General features: G+C 38.0%; 1 protein-coding gene across 1 annotated transcript in view; it reads left to right on the forward strand.

Moving 5' to 3' along the window:
- The window catches only part of TAB2 (TGF-beta activated kinase 1 (MAP3K7) binding protein 2), a 67,437-nt gene that overhangs the window by 33,314 nt on the left and 10,917 nt on the right, over positions 1 to 23,206 (forward strand). The window contains exons 2-3 of the mRNA XM_056343077.1: positions 14,134 to 14,322; positions 19,771 to 21,283. Coding sequence (XP_056199052.1) covers positions 14,221 to 14,322; positions 19,771 to 21,283 — 1,615 coding nt within the window. The 5' untranslated portion in view covers positions 14,134 to 14,220. The remainder of the gene's footprint in view (positions 1 to 14,133; positions 14,323 to 19,770; positions 21,284 to 23,206) is intronic.

Here is a 23,206-nt window from a genome sequence, read left to right on the forward strand (position 1 = left end):
TCAATTAAAAAGTAAAAAATTAATAGAAATTTATGTTAAAAAGTAAAAAATGGAGACTGGCTTAATGGAGTCAGGGAAGTAATTTTAAAAACTTTCTCGCAAAACCAGGAAATAGCCTGTACATTGTGCAGCTAAGAAAGAGAGATGCAAGCGGTTTATGATTTTTTTCGACAAATTAATGCTTTCAAAGTAGCAAGAAAGCTTCACCTTGTTACTAAAAAATATCTGGGTTGAGCTTTTTTGTTTCAGAAAATCTCATTGTTGATACACTAGGTGTGCTATAATAAGTTTAGGCCAAAATTATAAGCAAGGCGTTTCTTTCCTCTAAGGAAAACTGTAATGCACAGATTAGAAAAAAGGACACAGCATATAATGTGAATAAGAAAACAATTGACATACCTTATTACTACCAGGATTTTGTGAATAAGTTTCTAATATAGTTGTATGCATACAACTTGCTATACAGTCTAACTTCTAACATTGTCTACTTGTAGGGGAAAAAAATTTTAAGGCATTACTTAATGCATTGGATTTTGATGCAGTTAAAAGAACTGCAGTTACCTTTGGTTTGGACATCACTGATAAAGATTCATAGAATGTTTTAGGTCTGAAGGGATGTCTTAAGACCATCTAGTCCAAGCCCCTTGCGGTGGGCAGGGGCATCTTTCACAGGACCAGGTTGCTCAAAGCCCCATCCAGCCTGGCCTTGAACACTTCCAGGGATGGGGCATCCACAGCTTCTCTGGGCATCCAGTTCCAGTGCCTCACCACCCTCACAGTAAAGAATTCCTTCCTTATGTCCAGTCTAAACGTACACTCTTCTAGTTTAAAACCATTACCCCTTCTTCAGAATTGTTCATTGGTAGGAATGGGCAGTTGCTGAGAGACTTTGATTCTGCAGTGTTCCTCTTAAAATGCTGTCATGTCCCTTGATCTCTGATTAGCTTCATTTCTGGCTTACAGTTGTAGGATAATTGAACTTCTTGGCATTTTTTAGGGGTACTTGCTTTAGCATCAGTATGAAACAGAAATCTTGCAGATACCAATGTAGTCATAAGCAAAACCACTTAAAATTGGGTTACATAATGATGGAAGCTTTGAGATTTATAATGCTGTTGCTGGCCTCTGTATTGAACTGCTGAAGTTCACATATTTGCCTGGGCAGAGGCTTCCCAGAGCTTCCTGCTGTGAATTGAATAACACAAATTACATACCAGAAATTGAACTACCTGGCAAGCTGCTAAAACATAGCACAACAGGGCTTGTCTTGTTTATGTTCTTGTATGAATTTTGAAGAAATATGGTAATACTCTCAGTGGAAACATATTAAAAAGGCACAAAATATTAAAAAAGAACAAAATTCACTCTTAGACTTTCCACTGCTGCAAAAATGTGACAAGTGGATAATTTTACATCTAACAATTGTAGGTCACTATGAAAGCAAAAGCATTATGTATCATGCATGTAACTCGGCACTTCTTCAGCCTTTTGCATCTTTGAATTAGCAATATAGGAAAAACAGTAATGTAGTTTCAGTTATGAAATTGAAGATTTTTTTGTGAAACTTTTTTCATGGATAAATCTGAGTTTTAATTGCTTCAGACTGGTTGGGTTTGAAATGCCTCTCTGGTAACAGTCTTCTGAGTCAGAGAAGGGTGTAGCAATAGTACTTTTATAGTTCTGAAGTGATGATACTTCTTGCTGCTGTTGAGCTATGATACGCAGAGTAGCAGCAAGCTGTGCATAACTTTTATTTGTGAGAAACTTTGTAGTAATGCTGTAATAAAGGATGATCTCTACAGTGGTTGTATGTTAAGGCATAAATACATTGTTTCACAGAATCTGTTGGCTCCTTGGTAAGAAACCCAGCAATTGTTTTTTACTTCAGTATTTCAACGTGGATTTTATATTCTTTGTGCTTTTTAAAATCCACTTTCAAACTGTTTCCATCTAAATGTATTTATCTAAGTCATATTCCTGTCTTCTAAAGTTAAATTGTTTATGTATAATTTTGAAGAGAGCTTTAAGAAAGCCTGAGATAATCCTGGTCGTGTGATCTTTTAAGAGCAAAAAATATCATGCTTTTCCTATGTGCCACCTCCTATATGGTGACATCCCATGGTGGCTTTTCAGGTAGGAATCACATGCATCAGCCTCCTTTGGGAGGCTTGATACCTAGTTTGTGTGCTGTCTTGTTCTGGTTTTAAATGGGAAATCACTATCAAAAAGAATTGTGGAATACCTAGGGTTATGGTTTCCTAGAAGTCATGATTCTTGTTTCATCAGATGTCTGTTTCATTTAGCTGAAGATTTTTAAATGAAATATGAGCTTGGCAATCATAAACTGAATCATGCCTGGATTCAGTGAAGTTACCATGACTGTAGAGTTCACATTGACAGCTCTGAAGCAGCCAGTTCTGCTGGACTGTGGTTTTCGTTGGTGGAGCCAGAAGTCTGAAGGATCTGGAGCTCCAGGTCTAATTGGAGTGTGGTTTCATAATATCGAGAGGGTGTTTGGAGCCAGGAGGTTTTGAGATGGGCTTCTGTGTGCTTAGGCTATAGGGTAGTCCCCTTTGGCCCAGACTCAACTACTGTAGAGGCTCCTGAAGCTATTGAATGAACTTGTCATTCATGTCCATTTTATTGCTGCTGTTGGCAGTAGGTTCCTGGCAAGTTCCCTGAACATCTACAGCTTTTTAGGGGGCAGCATGTTCAAGGAAGACTTTGATCTGATTTGGACTGAAGTCAGATATAAAAACTAGAACCTTACAAACTGTTCTGGAGCCAGCTCTTTTTAGAATACTTCTGTTGTAAAGTAGTGATTAAAATTCATGAAAGCAAGGAGATAGAAATAAGCTAACGTTTTTGGATGTTTGTTACCCTACTTGTTACTTTGGTCATAACCAGCATGTACAACAGACTGTATCACAAGCTTAACTTTTTTCTGACTTTAAGGTGCTAAGGACTTCGACTATGACTCTTACTTCTTTTGCAGCTTTTGCCAGGCTATTTCCTACTTAGCAAACTAGGTAGTAATAAAACATTGGAAAACATTTTAGACTTCCACAGCTACTGATATTTAGGGAACTATATATGGAGAAGGAGAAGCATAGGTGGGAGCATGGGGTAGGAATAGGTGAATAAAGTTGCAGTATGCAGTCTTGCGGTGTGTAATAGGCCCTGTGATTCTTATAGGTACTATATTCATAACTCTCGTTACAATTCAGAAGAAAGAACCTGGATTCATGGCAGTTGCCAGAAATGATTGGCTCAATGTGCCAGAAGAGCCTGCAGAGGTGTTGGGCATCATCAGAAAGATACTGAGGACATGAGAAATTGTGTCTTTTTGTTCCCATGTAAAGCCCTGGTGAGACGCCTTCTTGAATACTGGGTGCTGTGGTCCCCATATTTCAGGGAGGATGTGTTTGTATTACAGAAGATAGTGAGAAGATTTTATTTTTTTTTAATCAAGATGACAGCTCTTGCCTTTCAAGGAGGAACTTGGTTCAGTTTAGAGAGGTGAAGGTTTTATGGAGGGTTTATGAGTGAAGCTTACAAATTCATGAAGGTGGTGAATGCAGAACTGTTACTCACCAAATCCTGAAGCCTTAGAACGATGTAGCACTCAAAGCTTATAGGACAACTAATTAGAGTGTAAGGAAGATTTTTAGTTGATTTTTTTGAAATTATATCCTTTTTTTTGTTGTTGTTAATGCACAGTGCAGTAAACTTCTGGAATCCTTTGCCACAGGGTATTGTGGAGGCAAATGATTTCAACAGGTTAAGAAAAGGAATTTGATGAGTATGTTGTCAACAGGTCTGTAAAGAGAATAAGCAGGGATCTGCTGTCTAATTTCCTTGATCACACAGTTGTATACACTGAGAGAATGAGAGGAATGTACTACAAAAAGCCTCAGGTTTGCATGTTCTTCTTAAATACTGCTTTTTGTTGCAGACGCTGAGCTAAAATGACTATTCATCTGATTCAGTGGATGCTTCTTAAATTCTTATATTGGTGTGCATTTGATCAAAGAATCTGTAAGCGATTATAGCATCTAATTAATTTTAAACTGGTTGTTTAAAATCATCATTTTAGGAAGGCTTTGAATTTTTTTCTATTTGTCAATCATCAATCAAAACCAGACTTTAAAGGAAACCTAGTTGAGTTGAAAAGAAGAAAAAATAAGAAACTTAACTAAGCTGATATTACTTCTGTGTAGATTATGTCATTGTTTTCAAACTATTTTTTAATAAAGGCTGGTCATGTAGGTGTGTGTTTTCCTGCCTCTTTCTGAGATCTGCACATTTTTGTCTTAAGTTTTTTTCTCTTCCTCCAACTCTCAGAACAGTTGCACTAAAATAATTCATACTTTTCAAAAATAGCAATACCTACGTTTGACAGTAGACATCAGGGAGGTTTATCTTTGTGAAAGCTTTATGTTGCCACCGTAGTAGAAAATTGAGGATGCAGAAGGGGAAGAAAAATGTGGAATATACTTTACTGCGTTCTCATATTGTTAGTCTGTGGAAGAAACCTGATACAGTCACAGTTCAGAATGTCAAGGTTAATACTTGCTACTTGACCTTCCTTTGAATTAATAATGGATTTTTCATTATTTGGGAAGCTGACAAATGGAAGCAATTATGTAGATGTGTAGAAAAGAAGGGAATAAATCTGCTTAAAGGGGAAGAGAATTGATTACCTGAGTAAAATTGACACTAAGGTTGCTAAGACTGTAATCTTAATACAGGCAGAATTTAGAGTTGCTATGAAGTTTATTAATGTAGTTCACAAAAATACCCTAACTGGATTATATAATGCAGTTTTTACTTTGTCTGCTTCAATTTGACATCCTACAGTTGTCATGAAACAAGTGCTACAACACACATGCAAAATGTATGGTTACTTCTGAGGTAGAGAAAATGCTTCATCAAGATATATTTGTAAAGATGCTGAGATGTAAAAGTTTTTGAGTTTCATCAAGTACTGTATTTAAGATACACATGGCATTCAGTCATCTTGATCTTCACATGTATTCCCCATGTAATTTAATGGGTAGAGCCCATATTTTCAGATTTGTGTGAATACCTAACAAATCATTGGTTATTTTGTAGCAATTAATTGCACTTACTCTGTATCTATCAGGGAATAAAGATGAAGAAAACCAGCATGCTTAGATTTTCTCCGTGTGACCTTTTCATTTCAACTTGGTGAGATTAATTTGATTCTGGTCAAGAGAGTTGGTATGTTCCCTTCTTAACCAGAAGGCTAACTTGTGATGCAAAGCTTTTAGCATTTTGGAAGAACAGTGTGGACAGGAGAGAACGTGAGAAGTATCACTGTTAAGTGGTTGTGTGTACCTTTGAGAATTAGTGTAGAAAGAATTCAAAATGCCTTCTCAACTGTCTTAGAGATGCTTTTCTTTCCTCTCCTCACCTCTACTTCATCTTAGTTAAAAATAAATTAAAATCCTTTTTACAAATTTCAAAGCTTTGAGCCAGATTTCTGTTGTTAGTATGCTGTGTGGAAAATATAGGTCAAATTTCAAACTGTCAATTGTAACAGTAGCTTGAGGTGAGCTTGATAACTGTTGTGATAGATTTTTCTCTAATAAAACCATACACCTGGGAAATTATTTGTAGTGATCTGAGAAACCTCATTTTTAAGGTGCTCGTGTATGAGGTTTACTACCATACTGCTAAGCTATGAAAAAGTCAACTATGAGCTATGCTTCGGCAGAATCCACAGAATGGCCTGCAGTAGGGGAAGGTGGCCTTGTTTTTTAATTGATTCTCTAAGGGAAGGGAGAAAAGAAAAAACGGAGGAAAAAAAACCCAAAACAACAAAAAAACACAACTGCTGTAAAATCCTTTAATGTGCACATTATCATGTCTGACCTGGCAAGAATTAAACTAATTCACAGTAAAAACAAAAAAACCCCACAAAAATAATAAATTTTGTTTTTTAAAGTAGTAACTTTTTTAATTTGTGCAATGTGAAAAAAGTACCACCCCAACTAATTCTGAAAAAGAAATTTTGTAAGTGCTCATAGTTTTTAAGGAAATACTTGATGGATTAAACCTCTTTTTAAATGTTTTATATGTGCACGCTTTTGCTGTAGGACCCGTTACAGCACATTGTTATTTAGGCCAGGAGTTAAAAAGACTTTATGAAATGTGTTAAAGTTTATTTCTGGAAATGAATATTTGTAATGAATTTAGAGGAAGAAAACTCATACTTCAGGGTATGAATCACTTCTAGGTGTGATCACTTTAAAATATATTTTCCATAAGAACAGATCGTTTCTGGGAACTGTTGGAGAGTCTACCATTTTGCTCATCATTATTTATTAGAAGTCTTTTGGTCTAATCCAATCCAATGGGGGGGGGGAGAACTCTTAGTCATGCTTATTTGTAATTTTTTTTCTTCTGTTTTATGTTCATGTGATGAAATAAAGTTTATATCCTCTTATATTCTTGTTTGGGTTCAGAACAATGTGAAACAGAGATCTGGCAAATAGTTAAATAGAAGTATCACTGTTTAGTAGGTTGAGGATGAGACCAGAAAGTTATTTGTGAATGAGCTGAATTTTTTTTTCCTTTTTTATTTATTTAGGATATGGATGGTAGCGAGTGGAGGGTGACTTGTGGTTTTGATATAATTGTTTGATGTATTGTTATTTGATATGGCTTTTTCTTCTGTGTTGCAAGGCACATTTAGTGGGAGTTTCTCATTTAACAAGGACTTGCAGATATAGGTGAGGAAGGAAAGGGAAGGACTCATAGGTGTGGAAATCAGTACGTAAGAGGCTAGAAAGGTAGGGTTGCAAGAGGAGAATATGGCATTTATAGTCTGATTTTATTTTTCTTTTCTCCAAGCAATATGGATACAATAATACACCCATAACCTAATTCTGAGGGAGAGTGTTGACACATAACAAGTAAGTATAAACTGGCAATAAACTTGGCAATGCTTGTTACTGCCAGAGGAATGAGGTATCACTTAAGAGGGCTGTTTTATGGGTAGAGATTCATAAGCTGGTAATGTGATTACCAGTCTTAAGTGTAGACTGGAGACATTCTTATATTCTTGAAAGAAGGCTGAAAGAAATACTAGCAATATCTGTATTAGCCATGCTTTATCGTTAGAGCTGTTCCATGTAAGCAGATCATCAGTGGCAAGTGACCTAATACTGGCCTGCACTAGAATTAGCAACTTGGAGTTGATGCATCAGAATTGAGGTCTGACTGAAAAGCAGGGTCCATAGGAGTGTTTTTTTAATATTTGACCTGGTGTTTTGATAGTGTTTGGATAAGATAATGGGAAAAAAAGTAGCTAAATGTGTGGGGGAAGGTACTGCTCAAGCAAGCATGGAGCGGGGAGGGGAGAAGACATTTTTCATTTTTTGAGTTATCCAGTAGATAGGTGAATAGTTTGGGAGAATTGGAGTGCTACATAGGCCTGCTGAAGGAACCCAAGAGAAGTGTAGAGAGGTTGGTTCGCTTGGTTTGGTTGGGGTTTTTTGTGGTTGGGGGAGGGGGCGGGGTGTTCAGTCGTCTCTATAATAGCTTATCTTTCTGCACCTCTTGGATCCACCAAAAGAAACGCCGGAAATCCCTTGGCTGCTATCTCAACAGGCACTTCAGCAACCTCTACCGGTCTTGCATTGCAACTTGTTGCATCTAATTTGCTGTCACTACAGCAGTTGTCTTACGCACAACATCTATAGTCTGCACCATTTATGCTACGAGGAAACATCCTCTTGTTTCTGCATTCACAGCACCCTTTTATATTTATAGCCAGGTTTCTAAAATAAGCTTTTAGGTGGATTACTTTTCTAGCGTTTTTAGCCATGTGAGTGAAACAGGTCAGATGTGGTCAGATTAGAACTACAGAAAAGCAGACTGATTTACTTATTAGATGTAGCTGAAGTATAAAGGCAGATACAAAGGTTTCATTCATTTCATTTTGGGGAAGGTGAAGGGGCATGCTGTTTACTGTTGCAGTGTTCTGCCTGTTTCCAAAAGCTGTTCTCTTGAACTTGGCAGTTTCCAGAGTGGTAGCTGACCATAAATGAGACTTCAGTTACTATGAGTGCATTGTAAGTTCAACTGGAATTGTTCAATACAGCAGTTATGCTAATATTTGCACAGTTACCTTTGATATTTCTTATGGCATGAACTGTATGTGAAGTTGTGGTAAGAAAAGATTAGTAATGAACAAGAAGTGCAGATAACATTCCAGACTGTCAGCTTCTTTGTTTAGATTGTTAGGTATAATTATTTCATAAAATCTGTTTTGGCAGTATTTACTCTGAAGAAAGCTTGTATTGTAGGTGTTTTATGACAAGTCAGTGTAATATTAAAGTTTGTATTGAAGAATTGTCTCTGATCTGTTGAACGTGTGCTTTGTCAGAAGAAAGAAGATTAAAAATGTATTTATTTCTTAACTAGCTATTGGTCCATCATTGTAAGAGCCTATTATTTGGCATCTGAATCGTATTTCACATTGTTGTCTTTGAGTTTTTTAATAAACAAGATAAGCAGTTTATTTTGTGTCTCATACTAGTGGTTCTGGATAACTTTTGGGGGATGACACATTGTTTACTTTCATATCAATAGTTTTCGCAGAATAAATCTTCAACAGGAGCTCCATCATGTTACAGTTGCCAAGCCTTTTAAGTTATCTGGGGATCTTGCCAGTAGTCTTTAAAAGAACACAGCTAATTAATTCTTCCCATTCCTTAGTATTTCTGGCATAAGTGAGCACTAGGATCTTTGTTGTGCATGTCTCTCTTCAACAGTATAAAGTCACGCTGAAGGGTTTTTTGAAACAGTGAAAAGCAGGATGTAAAAGGATTAGTAAATGGACATTACTACAAAAATGACTTTGTTGTACTGCACTCCAATATTTAAAAGTTTTCATTTGTAAGTAAACTCTACTTTTGATAGTTCTAGGAAGAGTTCTTTCTCCAAGTCGCCATTGCTGCTGATAATTTCTTGAATAGATTTTCAGTTTACTTCTGTAATTCTGTATTGCCCTTATTTTGTGCATGTGTCTCTGAATGAAGCCACAATGTTGCTGCCAGCAGCTTCCCTTACCTCCTGTTGGTACCCTTTTCTTCTACAGCCTATTTACTGGTAGTCTTGGCTGTTCACTCTTGCGTTTGTGCCTTTTATTTTCCACTGGTATGTATAACTTCCTAACAATAATCTGGGTGTCCTGCTGCCAGATTCTGAGTTCCATGGCTGACAACAGTGCTACGTTTCTGTTCATTAGACATGCATCTGTCAAAATAACTTTCAGTTCTTTTAAGCTTTCCTATAGCAAGATGGATGCTGAGTCTTTTTTATAGTTCCTTTGCAAAATCAAGAATTGATAAAAAGCCTTTTAATCTGTCTGTGCTAGAGTGGCCTTGTGAGGCCTCCTGGCCTGCTACTTCAGATGTTAATTTGAGTTTATTAATAATCTTTAAATATCTTTGAGCTCTGGAGTAGGTCTGTCTTAAGTGATGTTTGGGGTGAGACCTTAACATTCATGATGCAAGCATTTGTCATACGCTATATTGTCAGCGAAGCCATACGAGTTACCTATTGTAATTGAAACTGAACAAGAAAAAAAAAACCTTTCAGTGAATGTGGTGAATATACTGCCTACAGGACTTTGAGTATATTTGTCTGTGAATTAAGACAGTGGGAGCAGAGCATATTGTGTTTTATTTTCTCCCATACCACAGTAAATATAATCATGTTCCACCGTATTGACACATTTGATGGATGCATACAAATATTTCTTAGTAATTTTAGTAAAAACAATAGAGAAGATGATAGTTTCAGCTCTTCTTGTGCTAACTGTACGCATCTTCTTGGTGCTAAGCCACTGAAAGTTAAAGTACACTACTAAAATAAGAATAAGCAGTCTCCTAATTATCGCGTACTACCAACAAATAACTGAATTTTCCAAACTTTGGATGATGCCCCATAAGTCATTTTATGTCTCATGAAAATGCAGAAAAGCTTCTCTGCAGCACTTCTTTGAAACTGCATCAAATTATTACAATAACTCCTTAAAATTCAGAGTAATAAATGGAAATTGCAGTCATTGTGTGTTTTATCAGTACTACAGACACTGAAAAATGAGCTGGAATACAAAGTATTTTATTGAAATGAAGCACTGGGGTGACAATGTGGAACGTTCTCCTGGTTTTAAATGTTTTAAATAAGGGCGGGGGGTTAATCTATTCTCTGTGCTTTTCACTAAAAGACTGGATGCATGAACCTTTCCCCTTGCAGTTTTTTCTGTAAGACCTGTGAAGGTGCTGTTTTGCCAATATGATACGTCAGACAAAATATGGAAAATTATATTAAGAGTAGATACAAACTTTTCAGTACTGTTCAGGGAATTTGAGATGGAGAGTGTAGAAAATACTGTCCTGATAATAATACAGTGTGTTCTGGTATGGATTACTTTAGTGTAGGTTAGAGAAGATGGAAAAAAATTAAGAGGTCTTGGGAGGATTGAGGGGGGTTAACTGCTTATTTAGCAGTAAGATTAATGGGCTACTCAGTGTAAGAGGGGTGGAAAATGGCATTTGATACTCAGCTAAGGGAAACCAGTTTCTTTCTTGTTAAGAGAAACCTGTATTTTTCTGGACTTGCTGTGATCTTGCCAGCTTTGAATTTTTATTGGAGAAGCATTGCAATACAGTTATCATTGATAAACAATTGAATCAATTGCTTAATTTGATGGGTTTTTTTCTCTGGTTAACAGTGTTTTTCTTAATAGCTGCTTGAAAGAATGTGTAAGATCAATAGTGTTTTGTCACTGCTCAGATTTGTCTAGGTTGTAAACCACTGAAGAAATAACAGATGTGTTTTTAGTGAGGCATGGTTCATTAATTTTTAAAATTGTGCTACTACTGCCATGGAGTTGACTTTTTCAGAGTTTAGGAATGTAAGATTTCAGAACAATGTCAACCCAGCTAGCTTTTTCTGTCTGAGGGCGCGTATTTTCAACAGTTGGGAGCAGGATCTCGGTCCCTGTCAATCCAAGCCAAGGGCAGATGGCTGCGAAAGGTACTTGCAGGGGAGTGCGCTCTGCTCTGGCTGAAGCTTGTGCGCTCTTCCTTTGGGTCTGCCATAGTGAGCAGCCATTTGCTCCAAGACTTCAGGGACACTTAACAGTATTCTTGATTCCCAAACCTTTATGAATTGCTTGCTTTAAACCTGGGTAAATGTAAACAGGCTTTAGTGTTGTTTTAACAATATATGTACATACTGCACATTGTGCTAGCCAATGCATGTGAAGTGGGAAGGGTAATGAACTCCAGCACTTGAAGTCGTGTTTACAGACTGTTTCATGTCTTCATTTTAACTTCTGCAATTCTTATCTTATTTTAACCCTATTAATGTTATGTTTAATGTAGCTTTGCTCTATAACAGAGTAGAAGCCTGATACTTTTTTCTGGTAGAAAATAAATTACAGCTTTTTATATCAAATTAGGTGCATACTTGCTTTTCTCTCTGGTTGGGGTGGCTTTTCTCAGTTGCGTAAGCCAAGACTTGCTGCTTCAGCTGGCTTTTGAATATGGTTGTTTTTCAGATGTATAGCTTGAATTAGAAACAAAATATTTTAATCTCTGCTTGTCCAGTGTTGCAGTTTCTGAAGCCTCTTAGGTGTGTCTAAACTTCAGTTTGAAGTCAGACCACAGTTTGTTTAGGTGTATCCATGCTACCTTTAAATTACTGATCTTGGATACTGATAGCAGCAGCCACGGGATACCTTCAATATTTCTTGTCTTCAATATTTCTCTACCCCTTTGAGACAGCAGTCTTGGTATATGCAGAGTAAATTTATGCAGAATTAGTGCAGATGTGTATCTAATTAAACTGTAATCATACTGTGACCACTAGTGTTAAATGTGTGCTCAGTACTTTTACTTGTGTGGGACTCAAAATCCGGTATTGCCTGCTATTTTCACAGATCTTCATACTGGTCACCTCTTTGCAAACAGCTGGTTTTTTTTATTTCAGGGGGTTTTAATCATACAGGTCAGAGGGGGGAACCAGACTCTCTAGCTCCTGAAGAGTTGGCCGGCTCTGGGTCGATTAATAAAGTGCATGAAGAGAAGGGAAGCTGAACTTGCATAGTCAGATACACAGGATGTGGATTTTGGGAAGGAATACCATAACCTTAGTTTCCAGTTCTAGTAGTCTTGGCTGGTACTTGTACATTTTGATGTTGTGATACTGTTTTCAGTAGTGGACTACTGTGTTTTTGTGTACACTAAAAACTGTGGGTAGGATTATGATCCGTTTTATCTCTTAAGTATTCTAACAAGAATTTCTGTTCTTGTATTTTTAAATATGTGTTGTGATTATTTCAGAGATGATGAAATTTATGGGACTGAAATAATGATCAGATGTTTACTGGAATATTCTTAGGACTTGCGGTCTTCACTATTTTATTAGCTAACAAGTTGCTTTTTCCCATGTGTAGTGCATATAGATGCAGGCTCCAGAGTAACAGTGTTTTGGGTTGTTTCCATTTTTTCTTTCTTCAGAGCTATTCTTAAATTGTTGGCAGAAAGTTAAAATGGTTAACGTGTTGCTTTTCAGATCACGTTCAGCTATTATTGGAGGCGTTCTGATTCAGACCTATTACTAAATGACCAGTAGTTATATCAGTTTGAACTAGAGAAAACAAGTAATAGAGTCGTTTAGGACTAGTACATGATATAATGGTTCAGTGATCCTGGAATAGATTTATGCCTGTCTTGTAATCACTGCTGAAAACGATGTGTCTTGTGCTTTCCCATCAATTCTTTGCAGGTTTTTTCCATCTTTTCAGTGTCAAGAGAAGTTGTAGCATTGCACTACGTTATATTTGAATCACAAGTGCTGTTAATGCACTAGAAAATCATGGTTATTGTTCCTTGATTAACTTCCCACTAGTCCCCTTTTAGCGCATAGAACTAAAGAAGCACAAGCACATAGGTTTCACTTACAAAGAGTGTGCCAGTGGGATTGCTGGGAAAGAACTTGGGCTGATGGGATCCAGGGAGCAGCATGTACAGGCGCCTCGTGGTACTGGAGGCAGTTGTCGGCTGCAAGTTGCTATGAGTCAGCGCGTGGGGTGATAGTGCATGTTGAATATGAGACAAAAAAAAGAAAAGCAGGTAGAGAAGAGGAGGGGCAAGTGAATAAATTGATAAGAGATGTTTGAATAAGATTTGGTAGCTTAAGAGGTAAATGGATGTTGGAGTTGACTACTTAGGGTTTTTTATAAACTCTATGGGCACGTTTATTTGTAATATTAGTTTATATGAAGAGGATACCGTTCTATTGCTTAACACGTAGGTGCATTCTTCCAAACATGACTAGTAGAAATTCTTCTTGGTAAAAGCCTATAGATGTTATATAACCAGGACAGGTAATTTGTATAAATGTGTTGATTGGGTGATTGTGATATATTCTTATTCATAACTCTTCATAATTTCCTTCAAAGGAGAAACAGAATGTGCTGGAGAAACCCAAGTTGTTATAGGGTCATTTCCTTCTAGTTATAATCTTAGAATACTTCTTCTGTTGGGTGAAAAACAAGTAGGCTATTGCTAGTAAATTCTGAAACTTGGAAACACTGAATTTCTAGCCACGATATCCTGATAGTAAATAATAACACTGATGGTAAAGGTAACAGTGTAGATACACTCAGAACTGGAATGAACACTATCTTCCTATTTTTGATGTGGACTTCTTTGTGTTTACTTGTGTTTTAGATTAAGTAAAAATGCTGTTCTTAAAACCATGAATTTTAATACTTTAAGTCAAATATTTTTTTATTCCCAATACATTTTATAATGTTCAATATATAAACCAAAATAGAAGGAAACTGATCAAGAGATGTGTCTATAAATGGGCAATTTTCAAGGTTATGAGTGTGTGAAGGACAATTAGTTAGCCAGAGATGTCACATGGGAAAACGTTGATGTAAAATACAGACTTCTATTGCATAATTGGGAAGGGGTTACGAGGGTGGTGGTTTTGGGGGAGTGTTTTGTTGTTGTTTGTTTGTTTTTTTTTACATCAGAAGTACCTGCTTTCAGTGTCTTAAGGCTTTCCTTCCTCTTCCAGAAAATGCTGGGACAGAAGAGATGAGTACTCCCTTTACTAAGGCCTAAAACTGCCTGTTGAAAAAAATCCTAACCAGGCAATATACGAATGGCCCAAGGAAGCCAGCAAATTGATATTCAGGTTTTACATGACCTGCGACAGAAGTTTCCTGAGGTACCTGAAGGTGTTGTATCCAGATGCATGCTACAGGTCAGTGTTCGGTTAATGAGTATACAAGTAAGCAGTGTTGCTTATTTTAAGCATTATATATGGGTGTCTCCTTTGAAAGTAGTTTTGTCTTTCTCTTTTCATTTTTGTGAGACACACACAATTCCTTTATGTTGCACAGCAAGCTAAGTGATAAATTGGCCTCTCTTGCCCTCCCCCCCCCCCCCCCCCCCCCCCATGTCTAATCAGGAGTGGCCTGTGGTACACCAGCCTGTATATCAGTGTGTGCATGGAGACTGCAGTCTCACCAATCAGTATGCTTATGCCTTTTGGCCATCTCAAGACCCAAAACTAACTGTGGCAAAAGGAGAGATGCAAAGCCAACTTGAGTCCAGCAGCGATAATTTAAGGCAGTGATACAGAGATGCAGGTTTTTAGTAGTTGGTTTGTTTTGTGGGTGGGGTTTTGTTTTGTGGGGTTGGTTTTTTTGCTTTGAGGGTCAGGGCACGTTCAGAAGCAACTTTACTACCTGATCTCCATCAGGCTTCAAGGTAATTGGTGGGCCCTTGCCTTCGTGCAGGTTGCCCCACTGTGTTCCACTCCCAGCTTCCTTGGCCTGCAGAGCCAGTACTGGTGACCTTGCCTATCTTCTGCAGCAGGGAGCCTGAGAGTGTAATGCAGGCACACCCATGTGCTCTGAATCAGCCTGTCAGGTTGTAGCCTAGCATCCATCATGTTACACCTGAATAGGTGTGATGCACCGGTGTGCTTCTGCCCTTTTGTTTTGTTGTTTGTTGGGGTTTGTGGTGTTGCAGCTTTGGAGTCCGTGCTGCTAATCTATATGGATTTCTATTGGACATGGATATAACAAAGCATTTTTGTATGGTACTGCAGTTAGTGCTAAGGCTATGGACTGCCATGTCATCAACTTTGACCTCCAGCTGTGTGTGTTCTATACTACCACTATCAGAATACTTATGCTGGTAATTTATATCAAGTTCTGCTCCATAACATCACATTAGCTACGTCAGCAGATGAAGTGATATGCTTATCCAAAGCTTGACATAGGTATACCTGAATATCTAGAGTTAAGTAAGTCTATCGGCATTTGTTAACTATGTTGTCTAAACATTTGCTTTGCATTTGCCAGTGGTCCCAAGGCATCCATACTGATTGGATTTTTTTCGTTATCTAAGGTATTGAACCTTTGAGTACTCTGGATAATAAGAAGATTGTCTGAATATTCATACTGATACCAGTATACACAGCTTGATTGGAAGAAAGATAGGTCATGAGTTCCCAGAAGTTAGCTGTCTCTGGACTATGGCTAGGACATCTGCGGTTACAATTAAACATTCTTTATACCGTAATTGTTTGTCTTTTTAATATGTATTTGTATTTATAAAATACATATATATGTATACTTACATATGTATAAGTAGTCACACGCACGTGCATCCAGACACAGTGTTTATACTGTTGGGAGTAAAGTGTGACTGCTAATTTAATGTTCATATTTTCAAGACTTTATCATGACTTTCCATTCATACTAGAGTAAAAATCTGAAAACTGCAGGGGTTTTGAGAGAATTGGCTTTGGTTTGCAACAGAGCAAAATTCTGCTTGGCGCTCACGAGGCTTCAGGCTTTCCTCAACATTTTCTCTCTAAATATTTAGCTGAACAGGAAACTGAGCTGGACTGTAACTTGTCTATATATGTTTTCAGAATTGTATACCACTATTTTTACATTAGTTCTCTGTAGGACTAATCCGATTCTTAGACTACAAGTACAGTTTTGTTCCTCAAACGTGAGAACTGCTTGTTGAGCAAGATCAATGGACTTGACAGAGTGAATGCATCAGTAATCACCTTTTGAATGTGATTCTTGATGAATTTAAAAGGTAGTGCTTGGCTCTTGAGAGGCTCAGCAATCTTCAGAATGTTGCATACAGTGGATTGTTTTATATATGTATATAAAAAGGAGCCTTATAACTGAACAAAAGATACTATACATCCCATACTTTGACAAAGATATGGGAGAAAGGTTTTGAGGGAGTATTTTAGGCCAGCTTTCATAACAGGTTCTTTGAAAAATTCCATAGGGTAACAAAAATTGTGTGCAGTATTTTGTGTGCATCCCCATATGCACACTGATTTTTGTTATTTTTATTTTTTTTTTACACTGGAAAGCTGGTTTCTTTGTTAACTAAGAGCTTCTAAGACTCACCAACAGAATCCTGTCATGTTGGTGGTTTGAAATTTCATGAGCTCTGGTTTCTCTGAATCAGCTTCTAACTCTGCTACTCCTCTGAGATAGTGGGATTTTTTTTGTGTATTTTCTTAAATAAGCCTACTAACATGACCCCTTTAAACCAACAAATTTTGTACTTGGACTGGCAGTGAAAACTGGAAAGCAGAATTTGAGAGTACTTTCGTATGTGTTTGCAATACTCCTGGAACAGCATCTGAATCCTGAATTCTGCCTTCTTGTAATTGAGCATAGTCAAAGGAATTTCCAATAAATGCAGTAACTGTGGTTTAGGTCAGAGATAAGTACTCAAGGACATTCTCAGGTATAAGAAATGGCGGGTTTGCCTTGCCCCCACAGTACCTGACGTGCAAACGTGTCAGAATGAGGTTGGTTTTAAACCAGAAAGTGTAAGGTATCCCAGGAGAGAGCCTGAGAGTTTAAGCAGTTACACAGTTCGTAATACTACTGCCAAGAGGTTTTCTTAACAAGAAAGTTTCTTTGGATCACTGTGAATTGTACAGGAAAACTCTAGATACTTAAGTCCTCCTCCTTGAATTTTTGTAGCAAAACACTTTCAGCTTGTTTTCAAAGGGAGGTTTATAGCATTATATGCTTATAATGGAAAACTTAAGGATAAACAGAGTATGCAAATATGTTGAGGTGAATAGCCAGTATCTGGTATGCTAAAAACAGAGGACCATCAAAAATCTTAACAAGATGCAACTTAAACCTGTGTAATCTAGGGGAGTAAAAAGTTTTATTGCTTTCTTGGACTGACAGCACTGAATGTTCCTGAAAAGTTTTGCATCCCTCCATTCTTCCCAACAAGCCTCCTGCATTCAGCTGTCCCCTTCTCCTCATTTAAAGGAGTCACTGCAGTGTCCCCAGTCTGTGGACATTGTCCCCTTTTGTTTTGGGGGGTTTTTTTGGTTTTTTTTTTGGTCTGGAGCATTCTGTAACTACCTGCTCCTCAAGTCTACATCCTCTCCTTGCTTCCTCATTTCCCTCCAACATTCTTATTCTTTCTTTTTTTTTCTTTCTCTTTCAGGGTGCCAACATTTTAAACTCAGTTGGGACATGGGCAGAGCTAAGATGAGGGGTATTGTTTTGCTGGAATATGCTCAGTTCTGCCATCAACCGGTTCTCTGATCTATAAAGAGCTAGAAGCGGTTGAAACTCTGCCTCTGCCAGCCAGAAGATGCCAGGGGTTCCATGTGCCCCCGTTTCCCCTTTGAGTTCTCCAATTTGCTCATTGACGTCACTGAAATTTTGGAATTGATTGGATGCAGTCTTAAAAAAGAAAAAAAATTGTCCTAAGAAATGCATTCAAGCTGAATGTAAGGGCCTTGCAAGCTTGGCCTGTTCCTTTTTGGTTTGGTATTTTTGGCCTTTCTGTTAATAATTTTAATTCACTTAAGTTCATGCAAAATCTGCCTTTAAAATCTTTCTAGCTTGTTTTTCTGTGGCATCCTATCTTTTTCCCTTTTCTGGCTCCCTTGTCTCCTTTGCAACAAATACAAGGCTATGTTCTTATCTTTTCTTACCCACTGTTCTGTCTGTGTGTGGTTCCTTTCTTCACTACTAACTTGATTACTTTGCCCTCCAGTGCTTACTCCAAACTAGAGCCAGTATGCATAGTATCAATTTGATCCATTTTGATATCTTTCAAGACTTCTTGCAATAATCCTTATATATAGCTGGCTAGTTAGATAGCCTTTAGGGAATCCTGGTATTTGAAAAGTTTTTGTGGATAGGTTTTTTTGAGGGATTTTATTTTTATTTTTTTTTAAATTCAGAACTGCCTCTGGACTGTATGAACACAGTTTTGGTCTTGTGGGTGGAGTTTAGCTTTGTCATCCCTCTCCCACTTCTGTTAAGTCTGTCCTTTCTTTTTTTTTTTTTTTTTTTTAAATGTGTAAAGTAGAGACAGTCTTGCTGTGTCTGCGCAGCATTCTTTATGACCTCGTATCCTGGTTGAAGGATGAAAACTCCTGTCTGCTAGTTTGACAAAAATAACTTGGCACAAAGCATGTAGCATGGATCGATTTATTGTGCTTGTATTATTCTTTAACTAACTGATAATGTTACTACTTGGCATATGCAGTTGTTTTCCTTGACTGTATGCATTCTTTCTAGTACTCGTTTCTGTGTGCTGGATGAATTTGACACCTATTTAGTTTTAATAATATCTGGGCCTCAACAGGTGCTCTTCTGGCTGAAAGTATTAACCTTTATTTCTTGGGAGGTTGGGGGTATGGTGGGGTATCTGTAAGAAAAGCCGTATGAACAGAGCACGGTATTAAGAAACTATGCCACTGATGCATGTTCAATCTTTTCTGAAAGTCCTTATGTAGGAAACTGAATTGGGAAGATCCAAGTACAGTATTACTGAACATGTGGTAAAAGAACAGTGAGGGATTAGTGGTTTGCTTCTGAAATGTTCTTAAAAAGAAATTAGCTAGGCTGTGGGTTTTGTTCGAAGTCATCCTGTTACAGGTTTTATAAAGGAACTTTGTACAAATGTGAGTATTTAAAAGCTTTGCAAGCAGTGTTTTACAATGAAAATACAAATATCCCCTGGGCTTTCCATTAACAGTTTCATCTTGCAAATGAGTAATCCTGCTCTATTTGTTTAAACTGAATTTTTACATTTCTTCTGAAGTCATGTACAACTCCTTGGGTCAGCATGATTTTTTTTTTTTATTATTTTTTTTCTCTATGTAAGATTAACTTTCCATTTTCAGCAGGAGGTAATGTATAACTGGTATTGAAATGTTTGGGAAAACATTTTAAAATGAACATGTATTTTGCTTTTATTTTTAAGTTATTAACCAGTAATATGGTGCTGTGAATCCATTCCTTCTGTCATTTTCCCCCTCAAGCCAGAGACTTGGTCATTGCTGAAGATAGTTCTGAAATTGAGAAGGAATAGGAGAACTATTCATCCAAGGTGTATCGTACTGCATGATGTTCGCTTGTCAAGGTCCAAGATCTCCCTGTCATTGCTTCAGCAGCAGTGCAGACCTCCGGCCTTGGTGCCAGTGACTGAGTCACTGTTCTCAAAATAGTAAACTTCACATGCAAGCCCCTTGTGAATGTGTAGCAGCTATGCTAGCCAACCACCTAAAGCTTTCTGTTTGATGCTACCTTGTTAATTGTTCAATGATGATTGGGTGCATATATATCTAACTGTGATGGGATTTTCTCAGTAATGTCGAACTTTCATTTCTCTCTTGTAGAATAACAATAATTTGGATGCCTGTTGTGCAGTTCTCTCTCAGGAGAGCACAAAGTATCTCTACGGTGAAGGAGACCTAGGTTTTTCGGATGATTCTGGGATTCCTGGACTACGAAATCACATGACATCTCTTAATTTGGATTTGCAGTCACAGAACGTGTATCACCATGGAAGAGAAGGAGGTAGAATGAATGGAAGTAGGACTCTATCTCACAGCGTTAGTGATGGACACCTTCAAACCAGTCAGTCCAACAATGAACTGTTTCAGCAGGAACCACAGACAGCACCTGCGCAGGTTCCGCAAGGATTTAACGTCTTTGGAATGGCCAATACAGTTAGTACTTCTAATCCAGGGCAGCATCTTGGATTTCACCTAGGCAGCAAAGGAGTGTCTAACTTGTCTCAACAAACACCCAGATTCAACCCCATTATGGTAACTTTAGCCCCAAATATTCAGCCTGGTCGCAATACCCCTACATCTTTGCACATACATGGTGTACCTCCTCCTGTACTTAACAGTCCACAGGGAAATTCTATCTATATTAGGCCTTACATCACAGCTCCTAGTGGTACCACTCGACAGACACAGCAGCAGCCAGGCTGGGCATCTCAGTTTAATCCCATGCATCCTCAGCAAGCCTACCAGCCTTCGCAGCCAAGTCCCTGGACTACTCTTCCTACATCCAGTACTACGCCACATACCTCATCGCAACACTCAACGCAGGCAAATCAGCAAGGCCACCAGACTTCTCATGTCTATATGCCTATCAGTTCTCCTACAACTCCACAAGCACCTATGATTCATTCATCTGGTAGCTCACAATCCTCTGCTCATAGCCAATACAACATTCAGAATATATCCACAGGACCTCGCAAAAACCAAATTGAAATCAAACTTGAACCACCACAAAGAAACAGTTCTTCTAAGTTGCGTTCAACTGGCCCTCGCACCTCCGCTACTTCCTCTTCCCTCAACAGCCAGACATTAAGTAGAAGTCAACCCACTGTTTACATATCGGCCAGTCCTCCAAATACTGATGAAGTGATCACACGCGGTCAGCCCAAGGTCTACATTTCAGCAAATGCCACAACAGGAGATGATCAAGTTGTTCGGAACCAGCCCACGCTTTTCATATCAACAAATCCTGGAGTATCTGCCACTTCTAGGAATATGTCTGGTCAAGTAAGCATGGGTCCTGCATTTATTCATCACCATCCACCCAAGAGTCGAGCAGTGGGCAACAGCACCACTGCAACCTCTCCTCGAGTGGTGGTTACGCAACCTAACACAAAATATACTTTTAAAATTACAGTTTCTCCAAATAAGCCCCCTGCAGTTTCCCCAGGGGTAGTGTCCCCAACCTTTGAACCTACAAACCTTCTAAACCTTCCTGATCACTATGTTGAACCAGAGGGTATCCAGCATCTTACTGACCCTGTTTTAGCACATGTGGATAGGATCAGTGATGCACGGAAATTGAGTATGGGATCTGATGATGCTGCCTACACGCAAGGTAATATTCTTAATATAAATAGTAGAGATTTCAACCAGGTTGTCAGTTCAGTACAGAGCAGGAAGCCGTTGATAACCTTTGTGATGTTAATACTGTATCTTCAACTTTAGCATTCATGAGCATTTCCTAAATAAATAAAAAAGCTTTATAAGCAAATCATAGATTTCTTTATATGGGAAAGACATGCAACTAAATACTTGGAAATAATTCTTCTGTTTGTCTTAAGTAGATATGTTATCTGCTTAATGAAGTGGAGTCATAGCATCTTCATTTTTTTGTTGTTCTGAAAGAAACATGTAAGCTTGTTCGATTTGTCATAATGATTTAAAGTTACAAGTCTACTGGCAGATTTTTGAATCAGTTGAGATACTGTTTCCACTGGATAATGTTCCCATTTTTCTTTTTGTGAGTATTATTTAAGAAGCAAGAAAAGCAGACTTCAAAAGCAATTAGTGGGACGAAGTGTTGGCCTGACAATAAAATGCTTAAAATATTGATACTTATGTTATGTTTGAAAATAGGAGAAGGACTGCCACACCAAAGAAAGCTATTTTAAAGCATCGGTGGTAATGGGAGGGTAAAACTTCAAAGAGATGATGTGGCAACCCGACCTGTTAATCTTTTTCTTCTATTTCTATGTTTTTGCATGCTTTTATTACCAGCTTGATGGTTTATTAACCCTCGTGGACTTTTGGATAAAGATGGTGAATGAGTCTTAGGATACTTAAGTAGTGTTCAGGGTGGGTTGTCAAAATATTTGTCTTGGACCTCATTGGTCCTCTTTGGACTTAGCGAACAATTCGATGTTGTTAAACTGGCTTGTTCCAAGACAGTTCTAAACATTCTTTAGATTAATTTAGCCATTTTGGTTTGTAAAAGTAAGTACAGTGATCAGGACACTGGAAACCTAGTCTTTATCTGGAGTCCTACAGTAATGAAGTAAATAACTGATTGTAGCTTGTGCAGTATGTCTGGATGTAATTATACCTTTGGTGAGAGAATAATCCATCCTAACTCAAGTGTCTAAAAGGGTAGGTGTCACAACCAAAAAAACAGATCATCCTAGGCAGTTTTGCATAATCAGTGGAGAGTTTAAAGAACTTCAGAAACAGATTAATCTGTAGATAAGCAAAATAAGTAGCCCTCCAGAAGTGGTATTCCCTTTCCTTAATCTGAAGAGAGACTTGAATGGCTGTTCTAGAAGACTGTAGATACCCAGAAAGTAAGCAATCGAAATCTTGTCCTTAGGCTCTAAATATTCTTCTAGATCATGAACTTGCTTTCCAAGCATTCTGCATTTTAGGTACCTGTTGGGAAGAGTGTCCCCTTATCCTGTTCTGTCTTTCTGATGGGACTGACTTCTATCAGGTCTAGCTTTTAATTACTTGTACCCCTGGTAGTGATGGCTGCTGTAATCTGTCTTCCTGCGCAATCCTGCACAATTCCTGCATAATCTCAACAGGCTGTGGGTATCAGCATCCAGTTTATCGAGCTGGGGTGACCTTGCAATGTCTGTTTCTGCTATGCAGCCTAGAATTCAAAAGTGTCGACTGGCTCATACCTGCTGTGGAGCCCAGTTGTTCCTGAAGCCAAGACATAGACGCAGTTTTCAGATGAAGTGTACATGCATGATGTGGGCTGGTGCAGCTTTAGGGACCTTAGGGAAACACCATCTTTCTGTGTCCTTCACTAGTTCATACAGTCATGCTTCTGAGGTTCTTTACATTCAGAAGCGTTTGGGATTTCTGGCATGATGTTGTTCCATTTCTGCTGCAACAAGTGCAATATTTTTTTTTAAAGTTTTTGTAACTATTTAATCTTTGGAAAGTTGAGGAGTGTGTGATAGACTTGTATGATCTTGATGTCTGGCAGTCCTAGTTATTGCTTATAAAAAACTTTTATAGGTGTGTTTTTCTGTTACAT

The sequence above is a fragment of the Falco biarmicus genome, chromosome 6 (assembly GCF_023638135.1).
Source record: "Falco biarmicus isolate bFalBia1 chromosome 6, bFalBia1.pri, whole genome shotgun sequence".
NCBI classification, from domain to species: Eukaryota; Metazoa; Chordata; class Aves; order Falconiformes; family Falconidae; genus Falco; species Falco biarmicus.